Raw genomic sequence first — 25459 nt, 5'->3', positions numbered from 1 at the left:
GGCCCAAATGTATATGGTAGATTTTTTAAAAAACATTTTAAAAAGTATGTTTGAAATACTCCATAATAGAATTGCTTTAAAATAAGCAGGGACAAAGGGGGAAGTTAGAAAAGAGAGCAACTGGCTGAATAGTATAATAAACTTACCCACAGAATTTTAAAAACAGATGTTTAAGCTGTTAGGGACAATTAATACCCCTCTGTCTCCCTGAATTTGCATTAGCTGATCAAACACACACATACACATACATAACTTGTGCACAAAAAACATGTGAAATAGATATATTTTTTTAAAACATGCTAACTGGTTGCCTTGAGGGAACCAGGACTCATATGGGAGATTTATGTCATAAAATACTTTATGCCTTTGAACATTTTTACCTTGCGCATATTACCAATTTTAATTTTTTTAAACTTGCAAAGCAATACAAGGTTCTCAAACAACCCACTTTCTCCAGCTTGCCATTTCTCAACAGGCCAAGTGTACTCCCTGCTTAGTCTTTGCACCTGCTCCCTCTGCCTGGAATGTTCTTCTCTTCAGATATTCAAGAGTTATCCATCTCTCACCACAGGACTCCATTTACATAACCTCTTATTGTATACGAAAAACCTCCCCCCTTGAAATAAACGTACCTCCCATAAGTATGCCAGTCTCTATCCCTTTACCACGTTTTATTTTTCTTTATAACATATATTGCCATCTGATATTAAATTTTACATTTCTTTACATATTGACTGACTCTCTATTCACTCGGAGGGACTAGGGCTTTTGTTGGTTTGTGCCACTATTTAGTGCTTGGCACAAGCCTGGACTCAGTATGTATTTGATTTAAGGAATAAATAATTTGAAAGGCGCAGTGGATCTGAGAAGTAACTACACAGAATTGACATACACTGTAGTGTTTTTCAGCTCGGGGGCACCACCTACTCCCTGGGGGAAGAAATTTGTGGTGCGGTTGCCAAGAGGCCCCCTTCCTCTCTTCTGAAAGACACACATATACAGGTACAGCACAGCAGTTAGTGTTGAAAACCTCTGCGGTTAGAAGTTCAGGAATGTTAGAACTACTAACCCCTTCATTAATCGAAAGGAAGCTGTTAACCTAAATGTCATCAACCATCTTAACCAAGATCAGTCAAGAGCTAGGAGCACCAAGCCAAGCGTGCGTACGGCTGAACCCAGATGTGAATTTGTTCATTCCAAGGGTAACCCCATTTCCTATGTTCTCAGCTCACATGCCTACATTTATTAAACAGCACCAGTCCACTTGTACATCTGGCTTTGAGCTTACTATTCAGTGAACGAAGAGAGGAAAAAAGACAAAACATATGCTGAGATAGGAAAACATACTTCGGTTATACATCTTTTCCTTTCAAGGGTAAAAATTTTATTTTTGAGGAATTTTTATACTGCACATTTTCAAAGAGAGTCGCATAAGAAAGCAAAACGTTATCCTCCCCTCATCCTAGAAATAAATAAGGGCATAAAATTTCTTTTTAAATCATGACACTTGGAAGTTTAGCACCAGCATCCAAAATGAACAAAAAAGAAAAAAAAAAAAAGCATTTACTATATATTTCAGATTTCTTTGGTTGGGGGGTCTCCCCATACGGTATTAATATTTCTTCTTTCAATTCATATTACCAAAACAGTAAAAACCAGGAAAAAAATAGAACCCTAGTGGCTGCTGAAACTGGGGAGGCTGCTCTCTTGTTCTGTGCCGGCATTCTCAGGATCTCAGCTGCTGGAAAAATTGGCTGATGCTTTCCTTATGTAGCTGTTTGTTTTGTAAAGAACAGTCGTAAACATTCTAATGTCCACATCTTGGTTATTAGTCTTCCACTTTATTGCTTGGACGTTTCTTTGGTGTTGGTAAGGTCGTGGCCTGCTTTTTGCTTTTATTTTTTGAATGGTCATTAATTCTTTAGGTCACCTGGAAAAAATTCAAATCAAATTCATGAAGAGTTAAAGAATAAAAGGCAAAAATTATCTGTTTTTTATGCAGTTCAAAAAAACAATTTTCAAAAGCTCTAAACAAAATCTTACACATGGATCTTTTATAAATTTGTATAACAAGACATTAATTTAATAGAAAATTTTTAATAAAACATTTTTATACACCAGGTCAGTAGATAATAGCAAAAAATCCTGTAAAATTATAAAAAAGAAAATTATCATCATGAAGCCTTTTCAAATAAATGATGCTATAACACTGATAATTCTTCATAATCATTTTAGTGACTATACAATATCTCCTAATATGGCTATACTACAATAATTAACCACTTCTTCAATACTAGATTGTAAATAGTAGAACTATTTTTTTTCCTATATTTTGGATTATTTCCTTAGGAACAATACCTACAAATAATGTTACTAAGTAAAAGGTTATGGCCAAATGATTAATACATAATTCTGTCAGTTAATGCAAGGAAGTTTGAATATGGAATTTATTTCTATGATAAACTGCCCAAGCTAGCCAGAGATAAAACAGAATATTCTCAGCATAGCAATTGTCTACTTAGTGAAAGGCTAATTAAATCCCAAACCTCTGCATATAAAAGAGATGGTATTTAAAAAGTAGAAACTTAAAATGATCACAAAACTTTATGAAATCTGAACAATTTTTGCAAAAATAACACTGCTACTATGAGCTTTAGGACCTTTTAACTAAAAGCTAATTCCTTATTTAATGAAAAGGACAACAATCAAGAAATATTAAAAACTAAAATTTTCAGGACTTATTAGATGAAAACCTCAGAATGAAACCAACTATGGCTTATAAAGACTCGCTGAGTCAGTTTTTCTAATGTATTTCTACCTATGTAAATACAATTTCCAAGATCTTTAACAAGAAGACAGAAAAAAGCAGGAAGCAACAATGAAGAAAAACAAGCTAACTTTTACGGAGACATTATTCTCCATTATCTCACTAAGTCTTTGCAACAACCCTAGCAGGGAATCTAGCCAGTATCCTCATGTTGCTAGCAGCAGACAGTACCGCTGCAGAGGATTAATCAACTGCTCAAGATCATTTCAGCAAATAAGGAGTAGCTCCTGCACTGGATACACAAACCCAGGGGCTCTCACGCACTACAGGTTCTGCCTCGAAATAAATAATATTGGTTATCAAAGGGAAAAGGGAAGAAAAAAAAACATTCTTGTTTATTCTACAGATCACAGTCCTCTGTTATTAAAGTGAGGCCTTGTCAGGCACTTTAAAATTATCAAACTGGCCACTAGGTGTCACAAAAGTAAAACTTTCAAAAGTTTTCTGAAGTGGTGCTAACAATTATCTAGAAAAATGAATTTGACTCATTAATTCTGTCTGCATGTTTGCATCTCCAACGCTTAGCAAAGTGAGATAAGCCTCAGAGATATTTCACCACCAACACTGCTCTTTCCCCAGAATCCTGATGGAGATAAGAGGTTGGCCCAGATGAACTGCAGAACTAGTTTAGACTGTGCTACCGCTGAGAAATCAGCACTGTGGAAAGAGAACATCAGCTCCCACACGGGCCGCCCAAGCTCCTACCTGCTGATGGTGAAGGTGCCTGGGGAGCCGGGTGTTACTCGGCACTGCTCTGCTCGGGGGCTGGAGCAGGGTTCTCAGATGGTGCTTCACCTGCCTTGGTCTGAAACACACAACAAAACCACAAAGCAGAAACGAACTGATTCACATGGCAATGGAAAGTTCAAGACTGAAAGGTCTCACAAGTCAGGATCTTTCTGCCTGTGAAGGTATCACTGTGCAAAATATTAACAGAGCTCTTAGAGTATGAGTCAAAAATTAGAACCAGAGAAGAATAGCCTCCAAATGGCAACTAAACAGCACCACTCTCCACAGCAAAAAGCCATAAAAAATACACAGTTGCTTTCAATACGTGCTGAGAGACAGATTCCTCTCTATAAATGCTGTCTTCTGTATGGAGAGCTCTAAACGCTGCAGCTAGAAGGTTAACTGGTTGAATTCAAATATTTGGTTTGTGATATGTGCAGGGCATCCTCTCTTTCTCTCTCTATACATAGATACACACACACACACACATAGATGAATAATGTTATACACAAAAATATATATGACATATATTATACATATTTCAAGTCTCAGTTTTCAGATGATAAAACCACTCTTAGAAGGGAATACTAAGGCTTGATGTGATTAAGGATGACCTGGCAGCATCCCCTCTGGCTGGTGGACGCACCTCTTTGCCATCTTGTGCAGGAGCATTAGGAGGACGGGGGCGACGCCGATAGTTATAGGGGCGCCGGTATCCACGGCGAGCAGGCGGCGGGTTTGGACCATTGGCTGCTTGTTGATTCTCTTTATCTTCAGCCTCTCCAACGGCTGGGGCAGGTCGTGGGCGAGGAGGGCCCCTAGAGCAGAGAACACAGGGGACAAGAGAATAAATGCAAGGGGACAGGGCCCTCAAGGACATCAGGATTTATTTATGTATTTATGTATTTATATATGTATGTATATATGTATTTATTATTTTTGGCTGTGCTGTACAGCTTGTGCAGCACAATCTTAGTTCTCTAACCAAGGACTGAACCCCGGCCCTCAGCAGTGAGAGCTCGGAGTCCTAACCCCTGGACCACCAGGGAATTCCCAGGTTTTATTTTTACAGATTAAAAAGTCAAAGGATCAAGACAATGCTAGAATGAAGCACAGGTTAAAGTGGCAAAGGGAACAAAGGTGTGGTGAAAGTTTTCTGTCATTTTCCGCCTTCACCTGAACACATATTTGCAGTGAACAAACATACACTGAACATACACTATGGTCCTAGCAGGCACTTTGATAGGCACTGAAGATGGAAAAATTAAAAAAGAAAAGTGCTCCGGTACCTGCCCTCCACAGACAGCGTGCAGTGGAGACTAAGGGGATTTGACGTGGGAAGAAAACTAACATCGCTCACTGTGTGCCGAAGCCTGTGCTGGTGTGTTTTCATGTTAATTATCTAATTTAATTTCAGGGCTAATTCTGTGAGGTTAAGATTTACAGTGAGAAAACCAGGAGGTTTAGAGAGGGTAAGTATTTGGTTGAACCATAGAGGATTGCTGCTTCTACAGGTCAAAAAAGGTCAAATGTAACTTTCCCAAGATCACACAGCTAGAGACTGACAGAGCTGGGATTCACATACACTACTGTCTTTTTTCTGTTTTCCTTAAGACATTTCTGTGAAGACTCTGTTGTTTCCAAAGTCCTTAGTAATGAATCATTAGAATGACTATGTCTAAACCTGAAACTTGTGAGAAAAAAGGATGTGGAGAGGTACGAATCCTTCCCAAATAATATACCTAACTCTCCTCTCAATAAACCCATATTGCCAAACTTTAAGGTGGTATGAATGTCACTCAGGAATGAAGCTCCTCAAGGATAGGGTAAAGGACAGGAAGGCTTATAATATAAAAAGCTTACAAAGAATCTTGGGGAATCTCACCCAATTCGGTCTTGTCTTCACAAAGGATAAAGCAGAAATAAAATAACACTCCTTCACTAATCTTAACATCATTGGTAGTGATAATAATCAATCAGCTTATTGAGGGCTTACTATACCAGGCATCATACGGATTATCTCAGATGCCTAATTACATCTAACCCTACTGACCGCTGTGGAACATTCCTCATTGTCCATTTTATAAGCCTGGTGACTAAGTCTAAGAGAAGTCTCGAAACTTGCCAAAGGAGCTACAGCTGCATAGCGGCTACTTACTAATCGTAGACTGGGAATTTAAACACAATTTGACCTGTAGCCTGATTTAACCCCTGCATTAGACCTCCTCAGTTATCAGATTATTCAGTAACCCAAATACTCACTGGCAGCCAATTCTTCCTCCATTTGTAGCATTACCACTGAATAACCCATCAATTATTTTCTGTTTATCTCATTAAATATAATAAAAATTAAGTATTAATTTATATCGTGTGAAAGTTATAAAGAACAAATAATGCTTTGGTACAGGGATAACTAAAAGTTCTCATTGTTCAGTGGAGGCAAATGCCACACAGCCATATGGAAACACATTTTGCAGAGCTCCCCCCACCCCAAAACTTGGACACGTGGTCAAAGCAGTCCCATCTTCTCATTACATAATAAACCCACAAAACAGACCCGCAACATCCCCATCCATCCTACTGTCACTCACAAGTTCTTCGATCAGTCATTAGTCAGTAGAAAACATTACCGACCTGCGGTACCTTGCGCGGTAAGTCGGATTTCGATGAACGGGTCCCTGAAGTTGTGCTCCCTCTGGGACTCCATCTTTCATCTCTCCAATCTCACCCGCCTAGAAGGAGGCAAGGAGAGCTGAAGATGAGTGTCAAGCTACAGAATATGAAAGACACAGCACATGGCTGCATTCGGAATTTTTTTTTAAGGAAAAAATAAAAGCCTTTATTACAAATCTGGGAACTCTCAATTCTAACAGCGAACTTTGTACTGATTAGATCTGTGTGAATGATAGGAAAGAAAGAAAAATGCATTCTCACTAGACAGTCTTTTGCCTCATCCCAGTGCACCTAATTTTATTCTACAATATTACACATTTTGAAGTGTTCCATTCATCTCTTGAAAGAAAACCTCTATCCTAAAGGGAAGTGGAATGATATACTACATTGGAGGAATGAGAATCTTTTCAATCTTTTCAAACTCAGACCCACTCATTCTACAGACTGGGTATCTCTTCAATAAGATAATTATTTCTACATTCAAAGATTCCTCCACAGACCTCTTAACCACACCTTCACCTCTGATTTCTTCCTTTCACAATTTTTTCCTTTTATCTGTTTGCATTATTTAGTAAAATATAACATTAAAAAATAAAATCAAATATCCTTGAGAAATTTATTTTAAGCTGGGGGAATAAAATTAACTTATGCAGAACTTCCAGGGGAAGGAAGAGCTAAAAACTAACAAACAAAAAAACCCAACAACAATCTGCGAATTTCTTTATAACACAGCCACATCTCAATCTTCTTTTTTTTTCCCTCAAGAGTAATATCCCTTCCTTCTCCATATTTCACTAAAAAAAGAAAAGCAATCAGAGCAGAATCTCCACATTCTTTCACCATCAAATCTGCCAACCTACCTGCTTTTGCCTTTTCTTTTCTCATTACACTGGTTAAGTGGTCCGCGCTCACAGCCAAAGCCAGCTGTTCTCTCTGGCCTACGAGGGCACTTGAACTCTCAATCCCCCCTTCTCTCCTCCATCATTTCCATCCAGGCATATAAACATGCTGAAATAGCACCCATCCTTTGACATTTTTGTCTTTAAATAATCACAAACTTACAGGACAGTTGGAAGTACAGACTCTAAGCCTCAGACTCCATTCAAGTTTTGCCAGTTGTCCCAATAATGTCCTTTACAGTAAAGAGACTCATTTGGAACCATGCCTTGAATCTAGTTATCTCTTTATCTGGAACAGTTCTTCAATTTTTACTTGGCTTTCATGACCTTGACACTTTTAACAGTGAGAAGCCAGTTATTTTGTAAAATATCCTTCAACTGGGGTTGTTTGGTGTCTTCTCATGACTTAGTTTATGGATCTTTGGAAGTCACAAAAGCGGCACTGAATTCTTCTCACTGAATCCTGTTAGCCGGTGTATGGTTTCAATTCATACCGTCACTGACACGACTCACTTTGAGAAGTAGTAGGGCTTCTCCACGGTAACTTTACTATTTCCCCCTTTGTAATTTATAAGGATATTGTGAAGTACTTTCAAAGTCTGTAAATATTTCATTCCTCATCAAATTCAATATATTTATTTGTTTATATCTGTAAAGACCCATGGTTTTCTATTCTATTCAATGAGTGATAATCTGTTACTATCATTACTGGCCAATGGGAACCCTTTCCAGCTGGCTCATGTCCTTTGGACGTGTCTCCAGCATTCTTTGAGCACTTCCTTGCTTTCTGGAACAACAAGATGTTCCAGGGTCATATTGTACTTTCTCTGGCTTGGCTCCGAAATCAGCCATTTCTCCAAAGGGGCTTCTTTTTATTGGAGAACGGTATTTATAAATGAAAAATCGGGGGCCAGGCATGCTCAATGCTATTAATGTGTCATTGATTTCAGGCCATTTTAGTAGGTAGAAATAAGGAAGACACACACACACAAATATATATGCACATACACATACACACACTATAAGTTACACATATGTAAATGTGTGTATATGTATGGCATATTTGATCTGCCCGAAAGAAGATCTCCAAGTGACTTCTGTCTCTCTGCCCAAACCTGGTCTTTCTTCACAAAGGTATCCTTTACTCCTCACACCATGCAATCATTCCATCATTAAATGCTGTCACTTCTATGTTGAAAACATTTCCTAAATCTGACCACTCATCACACCTCCACTGCTAGCACTCTAAGCCATGCCCTGATCGCCTCTCCACAGGGAAAGTATGGTAGCTGGTTTCCCTGCATCTGCAGCTGCCTCCCGTGGTCTAGCCTCCTTAAACTGTAGAATGATTTCTCAAATACATTGCTTCCCTATTTAGATCCCTTAGCTGGTTTTTCATCACATTTAGGGTGGGTCAATAGTTCTCACCTTGGTCCACCCAGCATGCTTGATCCGCTCTAAAATATCACCTTAATCTCACCTCTCACCCCTCTCTTCACTCATACCATCCCAACCACATGAGCCTCCCTTACTTCTCTGAACAAGCTGCTTCTTCTTCAGGAACTTTGATTCTCACACACACACACACAGCAACAGCAATGAACATGTGTAAAGGATGAGCATTTACTGGAATGATAGAATGGGAAGAAACTGGACAGACAGATTGAGTTTAAATCAAGTTCTACCTCTTATTGCCCATGTAACCTTAGATAAAAGTTGCTAATTTTTTAAACTACTCAAATCCCTTTATTTGTAACAACAACAAAAATCTGGACACCACTGCCAACTCCATAAAGCTGTAGGGAAAACTAAGAGCTGATTTCAGACATCTGTCCCTTGGTGGATGCCAAACAATGTTGCTCCTTTTCCTCTGTCATATAATTCTCTTCTCACAGACTACAAATACTGATTTTAGCTCAGTAACCAATTCAACTTATTTTTCAAATAGCTAGAATTATTATCTTTAAAAAAAAGAAGTCATTTGGACACTGATATATCATGCTATATTACGTCCCTCAGTACACAAGGGAAATACCTACATATTTTCATTTTTTTCCTGTTGTGTCCAATAAATTTCACAGTTTTGTATACACAGTAGTAGAAAATGTTGGCAAAGACTTTTCTATTTGACCTCAACAATCTTTACCATCTCAGCAATCTCTCTATAGTTTTAAGCCATTACACGGACAACCTGGAAGTAGCCTAGCTACATAGGAGAAAGTTTTAGGAATTTTCCTTTGGTGCTGTTGGTTAGCTTAAGCCGACTTCTGTCACTGGACATTCAATGTGGTATGTATTAGAAGGATTCTAAGGGACAACTGTTGAACCTTTTATTTTAGCTATTAAATGGGTAGCAGTTTCAACCCAAGTTAAGACAACTGAATGCAGTTACCAGAGTATGCACACATTTTCAAAATTAGTTTTCAGCATGGCACTAAAGAATCCCTTCGCTCTGAACCTCCTATTCCTAAGGTGAAATATGCTTTATTTCAAACAATCTAGGAAATAATCATCATATTCTCAAAAAAAAATATGATACACATGTATACGCTAAATACTAAGAAGGATTATTTCAGGAAGGTACTACTAACGCCCTAAAAATAAATGTGTATTACAATCTCCCTGACTCTTCCTGTCCTCATTTCCTAGAGGCCCTAAAGAAACCTACTATGTCTCATGTACCCAATCTCTCCATATATGTAAGGCTACTTGTTATTTTTAGCACATTTGTCAGGGACAGCTGTAAAAGAGTAGAAGGGAAAAAAAAACAAGAAGCAATGTAGAAAGAACACAGTCATGCATGATAGGATAGGAAAAGGGCAGCAAAGAACAGACTGGACATAATGTTCAGTCAAAACACTCAGTAGAAAAACAAAACCCGAGGACACTAAGAGGAAGAAGTTGTAGCTGGTAGTAACAAAAACGACATCCTATCCCAAGATTTTCAAGTTTCCTGGGAACTGCAAAGTTATTAAAAGGCTTATTAATTACAGGTCAAATTCCTAATAGCTGTATCAATATTGTGCGGTAAAAAGGAGAACCAATGTCGAATCAACAATCTCCACTCTGTGTTAGGTTTTCTTAATAATCAACATCATTTCATCTAAATTAAGGACTTTATAGACATTCTCCATCCTGAGGCATCACACTGAGGTCTCTAGCTTTGGTTTAATCATGACAACCCCACGGTGGAGGCAATTATTCCCATTTAACGGATGGACAAATTATCTCAAAAGCTCATAGATAGTGAGTAGCAGAGACAAGATTCAAATCCAGGCCTGCCTGACTTCAGAGTTCAGCTCTTACGTGTACTACCTGTCTCTATGTCTTTTATTCTTCCACAAACTAGAAACTGTGCCCTGTCTACCAGGGTCCCCAGTTATAGGCAAGGCTCATGTGGTCATGCTTTTAGAAATGTGACTAGAATGACTGCTCTGAGAAAGCAGCCTAGTCTGCTTTGGTAGCATCAGGAAGCCAAAAGCAAGGTTTGATTTCTGGCCGCTGGTGTTGGAGGAGGAGGAAGAAGAGGAGGCAGAGGAAGGACGGAGGGGTGAGGACTGCTGAAGAGAAGTCCCAGGTGCAAGTTTACCTGCATTCTGTTGGAATGGGGAAAGACCCGGGAACGGCGATCAAAGGTCTGTCCCACGTGGTAAGGCGGGAAGCGCCGCCGGTACTGAGGGCGGTACTGGGGGCGGCGCAGCTGACTCCGGGCCCCAGAGAACTGCCCATCAGTGGCAGGGGGGTCAAATCCTTCACTGCTGCCGCTCCCTTCCTCCTCCTCCTCCCCAGCGTACTAGCGAAGCAAAGAAACAGAGATTCAGAAGAAGTTTCAGCAAGAGAAGAACCAAAGAATACCATTTAGGATGAATAATAACAAAGGAAAAAATTATCTCCCCCAAAGGAACAATCCCTTCTATTATACCAACAAAAATGCATTTAACCCAGATGATCAGGTGATTACCTGGGATAAACTACATTAAGATTAAAGGAGATCTGCACAGATAAAATACCAAGAAGCAGAAAAGCAAGTGCAATCAATCTCTAGGGAATTTAGTTCACGTCTAGTTAGAAATGGTGAATTTCAGTTGGCCAACCACCGCAGAAACATCCACAAGTTTAGAATATTTAGCTCCACCAAATGTGTCTCCCCCAATATTGGCCATCCCCGGGGGCAGAGTCAAGAAAAATATATTTTGTGGTGTTATCAACGGGTTGATCCTAAGTGATCTGCTTCCTGGAGAAGTTCTCAAAGTGTGGATGGGGTCTCTGAAACCCTTCCCAGGGGGTTATCAAGGTCAAACTATTCTCATAATGCTGTTAAGATGCTATCTGTCTTTTCCCCTCTCAATCTCTCATGAGTTGGGGGTGGCGGGGGGGGGGGGGGGGGGGTCTCCCAGAAGCTACAGTGACATGTGGTCTCTCAGCAGCCCCAATGCAGAAGTAGCTGTGAGAATCCAACTGTCTTTTATTAAACCAGGCATCAGAGATTTGCAAAAACATAAAGCAACACCACTCTTCTTACTCAATTAAAAAATATAGTTTTCATATAAAGTTATTTATATTTACAAGTAATGAGTTCATTTTAAATAAAGCTTTTAAATTTCTGCTTCATTTTCTTATACAATAAATATTAAGATATAAACACACATAAACAAAAACTCTGGGATCCCATATTTAAGCATATAAATGGGTCCTAAAACCAAAAGGTTTGAGAACCACTGACTTATGCCATGATTCTCTTTATATGTTTATAAATAAAGTTTTAATTGAATTTTAATAGATAGTAGTAATAAATACAGTTTCTGAATAAACCTTGTTAACAAAGGGAATTACTGACTCTGTATTTTTTCCTGTATTTAAATTACCCTATCACATACTAATATTTTATATATATATATATATATATATATATATATATATATATATATATAAGTAAACAGCTAAACATCCCTCGAAGAATTTTTTATTTCAAGTCCTACTTTAAAGGGGGGATTGCAATGTCAAAGGTAGTCTTAGGGAAGTAGCTATAGTTTTAAGAAATGAACAAATTTAAAATGAACAAAATAAAATGACTGATGTTGGGGTTGAGGATATTTAAAATTTAGAACCCTCCAGAACCAAGCCCACATGGGCAACTAAATTCCCAAAGAGGAAAAGCTTAAACTATAGCCTAAACTAGTCTAATTTGAGAAAAACCAAGCCATTCTATGCTTTATAAAACCTGTATCAGATATAATCCCCAATTGTGTAAAAAAATATCAGCATAGAAAATGTTCACCAAAATAGTGTGAGACTGCATAAATTGTTTTTCTCTTTAGGTTTTCTGTATCTCTTGAGTTTTCTACAGCCAAATCTTTCATTAAGAGTTTTACAAAATCAGAACAATGGCACCACCATTGTCAAACATATTCAATAAGCTGTCAGGACTTAAAAGACACCACAACAGAAAACCTTCATTTATGTTTACTCTCAGAATCTTGATAATTTTATTTCTAAGCATCTTGCACACGCATGACTTCAGAATTTTCAGCTAAGAAGAAAAGTCTTTAAAAGAAAATTTTTCACTAAAGGTTTTCTACCACTTTTATTTCTGAATTAACCTAGAAATTAAAATAATTACAACTAGAGCTCCGTGAATCTGGTGAGTGTTAAAGAGTTAACACGATGCTGTAAACGCTATGGTAGCTCATTCCACCACCCCCTACACAGCTTATTATTAAAAATCAAATAGGATAAGGAAAACATGTGTAAGAGAAATACAGAAAAACAAAATGTCATAAGGAATCTGATAAAAATCAATCTGCGCTGTGTGTGAGGATGACAGAATGAAGAGAGGAAGCATTTAGGCGAGCAGAAAGCCATTACTCTATCTAAGGGTAGAGATGAATCATTCTCAATCCGCAAATACTTTATTCTGGTGAGATTTTTCAGAAGTTTTCCTTGGATGATATGCAATCCTACGCTCACAAAGCATCTTGAGTTTTACTGCATTGTACCAATCCCAGGTACTAATTCTAGAAACATCAAAAAATGATTCACACCTAATAGGATCCTCATGACCACAAATTGGACGGGAGTCTTTCTGGGTGCCTTGAGAATACTTTAAACTGAGCAACCTAAGAAAGCTCCAGCCAGACTTGGTTGTAAACCCTCTCACCTGGATTGGTATCAATGTAAAGAACTAAAAACCCAGAGAATTACTTATTGCTTCTTTACTTCGCAGTTATGGGAAATGCTATGGTAAATAAAACAACTACATAATTGAGGCAAATTACTTAATATTTCTCTGGCCAGCACTGTTCATCACTTATTCCTGGGCTGTTCCCCATTCCTCCTTGCCAAACAAAGGCTGACTTTCTTAGAAGTTAACAGCACCAGCACCAAGCAATGGACAACAGATGCAAGCCAATTACAGAAATCCCAGTCCCCGTTCCCAGTGAACGTCATGTGACTCGGTTCTGGCCGGATAAAAGAGCCAAATGAAGAGAAAACCTTTTCGACAACCTTGGCAGGGCCCACCCTCATTAAGCCTTCTTGTTGCAAGATAATGAAATGACTGTTACTTGCAGCCAAGTGCATACAAACTGATACAACTGCTGAATGGCAAGTTTCCCATAAGACCAGTGGCTAGGGATAAATTCTGAACATGAAAAATTTCCAAAAAAAGAAAAAGAAAAAACTCATTTTATCTCCAGGAGAAGAAAGATACAGTATTCATATGCTCCACGTATACGCACTTAATTTTAGATGTGCACATTTCAATCACTTATTGGGAAGGGTGACAACGTACATTGCGGGGCGGTCCACGGCGTCTGCCGTAGTAGCCGCGTCTGTAGCGGCGCCGATCAGCGGCGTAGCGGCTCCCTTCCACGGGAACGCCATCCGGGCCGGTCACGTTGGCTGCTTCTGCACCCTGAGAAAGCAAAGAAGCAAAGACGGCCTAGAAGTTAAAAAGAAGCCAAACTACAAAAGCACCACCTCAGCCAGCCAGAGGGTTAAAGACTGGCAGAACGTACTAGGAATTCCCACAGTGATCTCAAAAACACACCCACGTTTTAATTAGGTGAGCAGGGTGCTTGATGTCCTGATTTAAATGTATACAGCTTGACACCTGAAACTAACACCACACTGTTAACTATATTCTCCAATAAAAAATAAAAAGTTAAAAAAAATAATGTATACAGTTTGTTTCCACCACCTTTGCCTTCTTGTTTGACTCAAGGGCACTCTAGCTCTCTTTAAGGAATATAAACTGGGAAATACAACGCAACTATAACAAAGGAATGCTGGACCAGGAAGAATATCCCTCACTGGAAAATAACCGAGATGATGTTCTCTTCCTAGAGAATGCTGAAACCTACATTACTCTGCAAGGTACTAAGAGAATCCACTCATGGGCTCACAAGGCTCTGTCCAGCATGGAGCTATTGAGAAGGAAGCTTTCCCCAGCTTGGGGGCAGAAGGAATGAAGGGTCCTTGACTTAGCTTCCGCATACATACACAGTGTCCACAAATGTAGTCCCTCTTTAAACCTGCTTCTTATCCTTGAAACAGACTTAGCATTCAGATTCTCATATGGACAAGCAGATAAAATAATGCTTCAAAAATTTAAAAAGTTGAGACAACTCTACATCAGTTTGTATAACCTCAAATTCTGAAAATATACAGAGGGAAGATTAACCTAGCAAAACAAAATTTTAAGAGTTGGGTGGGACATTAGAGATCATTACAAGCCAGCATTTGCTGGTAGATAATTTGAAACTCTGAGAGATTTGCAAGATACCCTGGGGATCACACTGGTAAAAGAAATCATTTAAATTTCTATATTAGATGGAATAAAGTATTTTTCTTTTAAAACAGAAAACAATTTGAGAGCTGCTAAGATTATGAACTATGGAATGAATAGTGTGTATGTGAAAAGAGCACACACTTGAGAGTGAACTAGTCATTCACTGAGCTTGTAATTCAGCTGCCACGATTAGCCGCCATGGTAGCTGTACCATATATGGCTTTAACATGTTTTTACTCTTATCCTGTATTATTTTACTGATACCTCTAATATACTGTTGATTAAAAACAAAACATAAAGGACACTACTAATATTGGAATTAAATATATAACAGCATTAAAAAAAAAATCTGTAGATGCACATCAAGATGAGCCATTAGGGGACTTCCCTGGCAGTCCGGTGGTTAAGACTCTGTGCTTCCACTGCAGGTGGCATGGGTTTGATCCCTGGTGGAGGAACTCAGAGCCTGCATGCTGCATGGCGAGGCTGGCAGGCAGGGGGGAGAGGGGAATGATGAGGGGGGTTAAATAAAATGCTTCACCTTTTTTCTTAAAGGAAAAAAAAGATGACCCATTAGCTAGCTTCTTGGGTTGTTCTTCATCTGAAGATAGTTGCTATACAATCTATCAAGATGCCTCTGGCTTTCCAAAACCCAAGCCAAAGAGAAAATACAATGATTATATTCAATTTGAATCTTCTTGTATTGAGATTAAAACATTCTTTACTGTGTATTATTTGTGCATAAGTGCTTACAAATCACAGCCTAAAAAATTTATTCTTAGAAAAAGATATTTTTGGCCCCAAAGCAACTTTTATCTATTTTTAATACTATAAAACAGTTTAATTTTAAATTACACTTGAATATATACTTGGTACCAAAATAAAATGTCATTTTAAGTCTTGAGAAATTAGCTTTTCCTTCCATGATTAAATAGGGTTCGTCATTTATTAAAATGCAAATTAAAATGTTCTTTTATACTACTTCAAACAATGTATATAATGACATTCAATAATCAGAAATATTTTTACTTAAAGGTCACTTCTCTCTGTCATACAAAAAACCCAAAGTATGGCTGAGAGACCATTTACTATGTGAGAAAACTGTGCCAGCGGCCTGGATACCCAACCACAATTTCCTCTCACCTTCTCTCCTTCAACCACATCAAACTCTACAGTTTCTCCATCTCCTACACTGCGCAGATATTTCCGTGGGTTATTCTTCTTGATGGCAGTCTGTCAAGAGAACAGAAAATTCTCAGTGAAGTATATGTCAAAGTTGGCCACAGATTTCATCGCTTTCAAGTTTACTGGCTTTACTGAAGAAATTGTTCATCTAATATTGCTTTTAAAAATTATTCTCCCAACTAACCTGGATCTCCAAAGCAACAACAAAACAAAAAACACTAGGAAACTATGTTGCACATTACTTTCTTGATTCATGTTATCCTTCAAAATTCATCTTGGTAGGTGGGTTAAACAGAATGTGCAGTTACAGCCTGATGACCTAGTCATGACACTGGATAGATTAGTTCCCTCACACTATTAAGTGTCTTAGATTCACTATATCTCTGTCAGTGAAGGAGCTGAGGGGATGCCTTCATGAAATCTTATATACACACATAAACGCAAAAATACAGGGATACAGATTTCTATAGAGAAGAGAAACTGCTAACTTCGAAAGGAATTTTTAAAATGCCAAGGGGATAAATATTTCTGATGGAATATATGAAATTACCTTGAGAACAAAACACTGCTGACAGTTTTCTCCCATTTTACTGACGAGGAAACCAACCCGAGGCTGATAACTGATTTATCTGAGGTTATAAAAATACAGCCTAGGGGAAGAAGGCGGGGAGAAGGAGGGTAGGTGGGGGAAATGTATACCCCTGTACTGTAACTGTATGATACTTATTCAAATTTTTCTCACCATTCATATGTCAACTCATCCCTACAAGCTCCCTGAGAACACTGTAAAAGGTTAATGAAGATGTTATCCTGCATTGAACATCTGTCCCTAAATATCTGCTTATGAATAGGCCTTTTTCAATCAATGGAGGGAAGAGAATAATTCCTGCAACCAATGCCCATTTCTTTAGCTAGTATCTCTAAATAGTTAAAGGGGCTCTGAGTTTCTATGGAACTAGGTCAACCTTATTTTATAAAGCGATTAGGCATGTGTAATCCAGCCCTTCCCTTACTCTGAGTAGGAGGGAGAAGAAAAAAAAAATAAGCCAATAGGGCAGAGACCTCACCCACAAAGGAAAAGGCAGTTCAGGACAGGATATACGACGCACAGGCCGTTTGAACACTCAGCCAGTCCAAAAACAGCCCCTCCCTGCCAGCTCGTTCCCTTTTTCCTGTTAAACTGGGCAAGCCTCAACCCCGTGAGGTGACTCACGGCCCAGCCTCACGGGGGGCTGGAATCAGGTCAGACACTCACAGGCCAGTGAAGCTGGCCGCCGGCCACAAACTTGTGAGGTCCTTTTACTCCAGCAGCCACCAAGAGGCAGCATTCTTACCCCAAAAGGTCTATTAACCTCTAAATATTATAAGTAACGCCCTTTCAGTCTGTTAAAACGTTAAAAGTCATTGTGTCTGGACAAAATAATCTACTCCAATTACCCAGGAACAACTGAAATATAACTGATAGAAACCAAAACCAGAGAGCTTTTTCTTAGATATCACTCTCCCGTCACCAAACTCTACCCTGTTCCACACACGGTCCTAAACAGAAGGAAACAAAAACACAGAAAACCAGATGCTTGACTGAGTCCTGGAGGTGAACATGCTGGTACTGGTATATGCCTTTGTACTTCTTTGTTGTTATACACTAAGAAGTGCACACGTATGTGAGACAATTCACTGCAAACTAAATATACAAAGAAGAGTAAGCGCATGTAATGCTTCTTTTAACCTATTTTGCCAAGCAAGTCCAGGACACAGAATAACATCTTAGGCTAATAATGTAAAGAAAGACTGGGCTTCCTGTACAGAGACGCCAATGTTTTCCATATTTTACCCATTTTCTACATTTCCTTTGAATCTAGGGGACTGCAGGCCTTTTTGACCTGGACATGTGCTAAGCACACCTCATGGTAGCAGGAGAGAGGACTATCCTGGGAGCTGGGAGTTTCCTCATGTCTTGGATACACACACCCTAACCATCTGCTCTGCTGTGCTATTTACTTCAAGTCTGAGCTGCTCTGATAGAGGAGCTTTAACCAATACCCACCCAGGCGAAAGCAAGATGGGGTCCTGCCGAACACTAGCAGGAACCAAAGTCAGGAGCGTAGACTGCTAATGTGGAAATAGAAGGGCTTTAGCTAAAGACTCAAAGGCATTAAAAATTAGAAAGTGGTCTGATTATTACTTCATTAGACTGCAAAATAAAAACTGTCTGAAAACAGTTAATTGATGGGACAGAAGAGCTTATGTGCAAATCCTAAAATGTGGAACTGGGTTCTCTTGCCAAAAGAAAGTCCCAGAAAGAGTTCCAAATAGAACAGTAATGTGTAGGACTTCACTCTGGGAAAGGGAAAATAGCACATTACAGACTCCTCACAGAGCAAATGTCACATTTATCATCACTCTTACCTGATGTACAAATACATCTTCTTTGGTGTCATTTCTGTTGGGAGACACAAAGCTCACAATTAAAGGGACTAGGTATGTGGAAAAACTTAAAAGAACAGTTTGGATCCTAAAACCTCAAAACACAACATAAATGTTTGTTTATCCTCTAAACTCAACTCAGATGTCTCAAATCAATCCTCCTTAAAAACTTCTAAACCCAAAAGATACCCATCTTACTCCTCCATATGACAACACTGCTTGGATCCAAGCATACACTCAACCTACAGAAACATCCCTTTCCTCTCATCTCTCTCTAAATCACATGGTATGTAACCAGAGCCCTAGATTTCCCTCCCAGCAAAAGCAAAGCAAGACAGTTAAAAGGACAGGGCACAGCTGTGAACTAGGCTCTCCTTACACTGAAACCTAAAACACCATCCCCTGTTCTAATCCCCACCCCCCACCCTCCCCTGCCATCACCACCACCCACCAAAACATGCAAGGAAGAAATTGGTGGAATTTTTTTTAAGAAGGGGGGCCTGGGAGGGGGAATAGAGAAAATGATGGTATTATATAAAAACATCAGAATACCCCCAACAGCTTGCAGCTGTGTTCTCATTCCTATATGGTTAGACGTTACCATGGTTTAAAGAAAACACTACGATTTCTACACAGGACTTGGACCAGACCTGGGTTACAGATTCAGCTCAATTACTCACTAGTTGTGTGACCTTAGGAAAGTTGCTTAACCAGTCTAAGACTCCACTTCTCCATCTGTGAAATTGTGGATACCAACTCAATTATCCTAAGGCGCTTCCCATTTCTAATTTTTCCTCCCCATCGCCAGCTTTTTTCTTCTAATGACTAGACTGTATAAAATGTTACTTATCAATGTTTTAGAAAGGTATTTTAATTACTGTTTAATGATCAGTAGCTTAGAAATGAGAATATTCACAGGGCTCAGAAATCTGGAAACTTACACAAGCCATTAATAAAGTATGGGAAAAGCAGGTGCCACAGCACGAACATGTATTTAAAACATGTAGCGATATACACGTACCGATTTATAAATCCATATCCATTTCTGACGTTGAACCATTTGACAGTGCCAAGGACTTTGGTGGCTAAAATAGGATTAAGCAGATAAATTAGTATCTGACCTACAAAGAGATAAAGCTCATACCACTAAGGTCTTAATAGCATTATTTAAAGCCTCAACATACCTGAGGAAACCATTAAAAGCTTCACACCAAAGTATACTGGGAAAAGAAAATAGAGCAAGTGAAGCTATCATAGGGAAATACTACTCATAAGACTAAAACTTTCTTCCTCGTGAAACTTTTCAGTAAAGTCCTAAGAGAAGGAGGGGTCATGAGTTTATACAATTCTGCCATAATTAAAACTGAGAAACACTGCTTAAGGAAAAACAAAACAAAAACTTGCTGTTGAAAGCTTTACAATTGAAAAATGTTCCAAGTGAAAAAGAAGGGTCACAATGAAAGCGACTATAGACACGTGAACAAGGTAAGTACTGACCACCTAACACATCACTTTCACACTTTGAAATAGCAGGCAAACTCTACATAGTGAAATAGTAGCTCCTTGTTAATAGCTAATCTACAGAGACCTGAAGAAACCTGTCTGGGTGCCAGATGGGGGCCTATCAGAGGAGTTGAAAGTAATAATAGAACTGAGGTCGGCTCAGCCCAGTTCTGTACTTACCACCCTGAGACATGATGTAACAGGCCTTTTCAAAGCAGTGATGAATTTGGGATTCTGTTTCATTGTTTACCCTGCTCTCTCCATTTGTTGGGAATCAAACCAAATTGATTTTGGTTTTTCTTATAAACCAAATTCTTATGAGCATTTTCTTATATCATGCCCCCCCCCCCTTAACTTTGCTCATTGTCTCTATTTTTCCTCTTGAGTAGGACCATTTCTGTACAATGCCAGAAGTTTTAATAGTACTCAAGAGAAGGAATTTAAACAAATAGTATGGTCATAGAACGTGTACTTCTTAGATTCATATTTATTTCAGCCATTTATGATTTTTTAGACATAGAAATGCATATGTCTAAACTCAGGAAAGGCATAAAGCAATTATTGAGACAGTGAAACAGGAAATGTGACAAGAGTACCTTTAAAAAAGAAAAAAGTTGACTAGAGAATAAAAGTAACAATTAACATTAATCCATGCTACATCTCTCTGAGATACAAAGTTTTTAATTTCCAAGGATAAACAATAAAGATTCAGCTTTTAAATTCAAGACTAAAACAGTAATTAGGATTTACTTTGCTGTGGGCAGGGTTAATCCTGAGCTTTGCTAGATTGATATGCTTGGGAAAGTATTTTAGCTCTCTTTGTAAAAAGAAAACAAAAACTCTCTCTGTCTTCAAAGTCATTGAGCCCACCATTTACTGAGCAATCTCCAGCTCTCATGCCAAGTAAGGAAGATCTCTCCAATGAAGACATTAAACTATTAAAATCTTCAGTTTTAGGCCATTTAAATTAGAGCAGCAGGGCAAAAAGGTAAACAACATTTTATGTTTTAGATCCAAATTACACAGAAGACTGGTTTTGATAAATCATATGCTTTTAAATCATATTATTTCAAATGATACACTTTTTGTCTCCTTTCACTTGCCCCAAAATTAATGACCTAGAAAAATGTAAGGAAAATATAAAGCTAGGAACTCTTTTTGATTAATTTTCACATAGTTAATGTCTACAGGTACTGTCAAAGGCATAATCTTGATTAGAAAAGCAACACTAATAGGAAGAAAGATGAAAGTGCTTTTCAAGTATAACTTCAATCCAGGCTGAAGGTTATTTTTACTCCCACTGTAGTTTTTGAAAATTTCCTAATTCCACAAATATTTCCAATGACTTCAAAAGGCAAACACATCCATGCACTCTTCTTGCTTTAAAACCATAAGCTCACTTCACATACACAGAGCGGGAAGTGGGGACGGTGGAAGACTACCAGGCTTCCACAATGTTCATTAGGATGGAAGTTTTCCTTCAGTCAGGTCAACTACTTTCCCTGGCCTGTGGCTATGCTCTGAAGTTTTGAACCGTTAGTGAAAGCTAGAATGCGAGAATCCCAAACCAGAATTCCACTGCAGTCAGCACTGTGCCTGGCACATTTTAGGCACCATGTGCTTGCTTGGGTAAGGACAGGAGATGGCAAAACACACTGGACAGAGACAGTGTTGAAATGTCATGCAGAAGGCTGCCCTTGCTTTTGAGAGCTGGAGTGACAGTGGAAAGATCCAAGACCTCCAGACTCATCACCAGGGCTGTGCTAGGGCCTTAAGAGCAGTTGGTGGTTGAGGAAATTAACCTTATCTGTTTCCTTCATCTTTAAAGATATCTGCTTCAGTTTAAAATTCAGGAGTTTAGTCAGATCTAGAAAGGTACAAGGATCAAGTGAAACACTGCAAAATTTTCCTTTATACGAAAAGAAATCAAAAAATAAATTTAAAAAAATTAAAAAAAAAAGAAATCAAATTAAGAATATATCCTAACACTGCTTTGGATAAGCCAAGGTTGTCTGACATTTTGCATGTAAGTGTTCTGAGAAACACTTGTTGCAAACAATATCACAATACAACACTGACTAGACTGAAGCAAATTTTAGCCCAGGGAAATGAAGGCTATTTTGTCTCTTAACCTGCTCTTGTTACATTTAGCAGGTTGTCTGACAGTAACTGAGTAAAATTTAGGGAGAGGGGAGGAACCATGAAAACAGGCTTCTCAAGGTAGGAAACATGGAATCGTATTAAACTTTCTTCGCATTATTCCCCCAATTTTCTTCCCAGAAAATTTCTTCCTAGAAAATTGGGCAGGCAAGGCTCAGAGAGATCAAACATGCCCCCTGCAAAATACTGAAAATCTCTCGGAAGCATCCTACACCATCTCTTACGCTCCCTGTTTTAAAAAAGAGGGGATGGTACAGCACACACCCTCTGGCAAGCCTGTTTAAGGCCTCACACAGGGCGTTACTTAAGGAGAGAACGCTGAAATACTGAACTACGTGACAAAACCAACAACTACCACAGACATCCTTTGTAATGCTCTGCCCCGCCTTCCCGAGAACATCTCAACTTCCGAGTTCCCTTCCTAAATTACAAGTCCCAAGATAACGCTGTTGTGAACTAACGTCATACACGCACTTCCGATGAAGTTTTTTCAGCTGCTGCACCAAATGCTTTCCCACAATCCGGGAAGAAGAGAGTGACTGGTAAACACTGAGTGGTTCACAGCAGCAGCGGGCACAGAGAGGGAGGAGGACGCGGGACCAAGACCAAAGTTTCCCGGAGAGGATTGCAACACATCTCTGCCGGCATGTGGCCGATAGAAGCATGGCCTCTTTCCCGCGCCCCCGTGGGAAGGGCGTCAGGGACAGACACCTGAGCCTTCCCAACAAGAAGCCTTTCCACCTTTCCCTCCCCCGTCTCCTCCGAGAGTCTTCCTCTCCCCGAAGGAAATGCTCTCCTCACCCAGATCCCGAGCGAGGACTCCAGAGTCCCTGTCCCACGTGGGTGCCTGTCCCATCCCTACATCTACATCCATCCCAACCCCGGGGCCTCTCTCCCGACTGCCGCTCCTTTCCCCCTCGCACCGAGGGATGATGCTTCGCCACGGGATGCGACAGTGCCCGCCTAGAGGACCCCAGTTAGGATCCCCATTTGCGGGCCCAGGACCAGGAGGGACGCGCTCAGGCGGCCGGGAGCGCAGGGCGCCGCGCGCTCGCCCGGCAGCGCCCGCCGCACGGGCGGGCGGCCACCGGCGCCTGGGACCCGACGTCCCCGGGGACCCCGCGCTGTCGGCGATCCCGCCAGGCGGGAGGGGCGGCCGGGGCTGCCCACGTGTGCTCGGCGGACCCGGCTGCCCGCCCCGCCCGGGGCAGCCCCCATCCTCTCGGGGCCTGACTCACCGAGAACTTTCTTCTCCGCGTCTTCACTGCCCGCGGCGGCCGAAGAGGCGGGGGCCGCGGGGGCCGCGTCCCCACCGGGGTTGCCCGCGACCAGGGCGGCGGGCGCGGGGGCCGGGGCCTGGGGCGCGCCGCCGCCCGCCGGGCTCTTGGGCGCGGGGTCCTGGGGGGCCGCGGCGGCCGCCTCCGCCGGAGCCTGCGGGAGGGTGGTGGTGCTGGTGCTGGTGCTGGTGGCCTCGCCCGCCTCGCTCATGCCGCCTCCTCCGCTCTCCCTCGGGCACCTCGGTGGCGGTTGGTCGGCGGTTGGCGCGGCTGGAGGTCGCGGCGGCCGGGGCTCGCTCTCCGGGAGGCCGGTGCGGATCTCGAGGCGCGGGCGGCGGAGGCCGGGGTGGGGTCTCGCGGCGGAGGCGGCTCGAGCTCTCGGGCTGCGCGCTCGCTCTTGGGCTCCTCGCTCGATCTTACTGCCCCAAAAATGGCCCCGCACAAGTTTTTCTAGGCGGCGCGCGGGCCCGGGAGGGAAGAGGGTGGGGAGAGTTGGCTCCGGAGTTGGGCATCGACTTCATTAGCATTTAAAGGCGCCCGCTGCCCTTTCCACCCGCCGAGCGGCCCGGGATGGAGCGCGGGGGCCGAGGGGCCGGGAACAGGAAAGCAAGGGTGCGTCTGGGCTTGGCAGGCTGCTCTGGAGTTTTCTGCGGAGCACGCGCTGCCGTCCCTTTGTTGGAGCTGGGCAGCGGGGCTCTCCTGCCTCGCCACATCTTCCAGGAGGGGCACACGAGGGCCTCCAGATGACTGGGCGCTTCTCTCTCCCAAACGCTTGCTCTTGAATCCTTTCTAGTTATCCACGCAACGTTTATGAAGCGCCAGAAACTGTTTCTGATGCAGCGATGAAGAGCTGGAATAAAACGATCTTAAGGCTATTTGGCTACTTCATCCTTGAAAGATAAGTTACGGGTGATTTCGTCTGTGAGTCACAGGTGAGGAAATTGAACTCCAAACCTCCGAGAATTAATGTAAATATCAGTTTACAGCAATGTACCTGGCAACAAATAAGGAGCTGTTAATATTCATATAATAATAGTATGCTTGAAAAAAACGAATAACTCCATATCCCACCTTTTGCTCTAATTGTCTCTGCCAGCTGGTGAAAACTTAAGCAACCGAGCCCTCTTAGCCTCAGGAAGGAGAGCTACAGAGAAACAGATCACCCATTAAAGGTATTCTCAGTTTGAAGGGCCCACATGGCCTTTTAGAGAATGGACTGAATTATGCTAAACACGGGCCAGAGGGACTGTGCCCTGTACTCAGGAACTATTGGGATACACGGCTGTTGGGTGTTCTTCACCTCCAGGGTCCAGACACACCTACGTATATACTCTAGTGCTGCTCTTAGTTAACGGAGTCTAGGTGTTCAGTGTCCCAGAGTCAGTTTCCTCCTTTATGAAAGTTTCTCCAAGGTACCATGGAAAGTAGATGGGATTATCATATGTAACTCCAGTGTCTGGTCCAACCAAAGCTCCTTTTTTTCAGCCCCTATTCTCCTAAACTATTTACTCCCCCCCCTCCCCCGAATTATGTGTTATGTGGCTTCATCAGGAGGGTATCTACCTGGTGTATTTCCTCATTGTATCTCCACTGGTTAGCACAGTATCCATCATAGAGCTGAAACAAAGTAAATGTTTACTAAATGAAAACAAAAAGACCAACACTTTCTAAACTCAATTACTTATCAACACATTCATTGTCAATAATTATAAACTACCTGCCTGATTACTTTCTTACTCCATCCATGAAAAAATAAAACTTAAAAAAAAATTCTTAGGAAAAAAAGCAAAATATGAAATATTTGACTTTTCCATGTAACTGACGTATAGTTTTAAAATTACAAAGATGTACATGTTAGATTCATATTTTAGTTTGACTTCAGTATGGACCATACAGTGAAGTTATCTGTATGTAGGTGTGGAAAAAAAAATGCTGGGCTGGTTCTAAGTGTGATTAAATTATTTCTTAATTTTAAAGAGTGTAGTCTTAA

General features: G+C 40.7%; 1 protein-coding gene across 2 annotated transcripts; it reads right to left on the bottom strand.

The window, feature by feature from the left end:
- Positions 1-1361: 1361 nt before the first annotated feature.
- On the bottom strand, positions 1362-23929 carry YBX3 (Y-box binding protein 3). Of its 2 annotated transcripts, XM_057700774.1 has the most exons (10): positions 23431-23929; positions 19551-19614; positions 18512-18545; positions 16061-16150; positions 13919-14041; positions 10718-10921; positions 6191-6288; positions 4203-4374; positions 3533-3632; positions 1362-1930 (listed from the first exon to the last, which is right to left on the bottom strand). In XM_057700774.1, exons 1-9 carry the CDS (start codon positions 23678-23680, stop codon positions 3567-3569), a joined length of 1101 nt encoding a protein of 366 aa, XP_057556757.1. In that variant the 5' UTR covers positions 23681-23929; the 3' UTR covers positions 1362-1930; positions 3533-3566. The 2 variants fall into 2 exon arrangements, with proteins under 2 accessions (XP_057556757.1, XP_057556758.1); XM_057700775.1 differs by lacking the exon at positions 10718-10921 and having other exon boundaries at positions 23431-23924.
- Between the last annotated feature and the right edge of the window lie 1530 nt (positions 23930-25459).

This window comes from Hippopotamus amphibius, chromosome 12 (genome assembly GCF_030028045.1).
Source record: "Hippopotamus amphibius kiboko isolate mHipAmp2 chromosome 12, mHipAmp2.hap2, whole genome shotgun sequence".
In the NCBI taxonomy this organism is placed as follows: domain Eukaryota; kingdom Metazoa; phylum Chordata; class Mammalia; order Artiodactyla; family Hippopotamidae; genus Hippopotamus; species Hippopotamus amphibius.
Note: the sequence above shows the minus strand (reverse complement) of the source record. Positions and strands in the feature narration are given on the sequence as shown.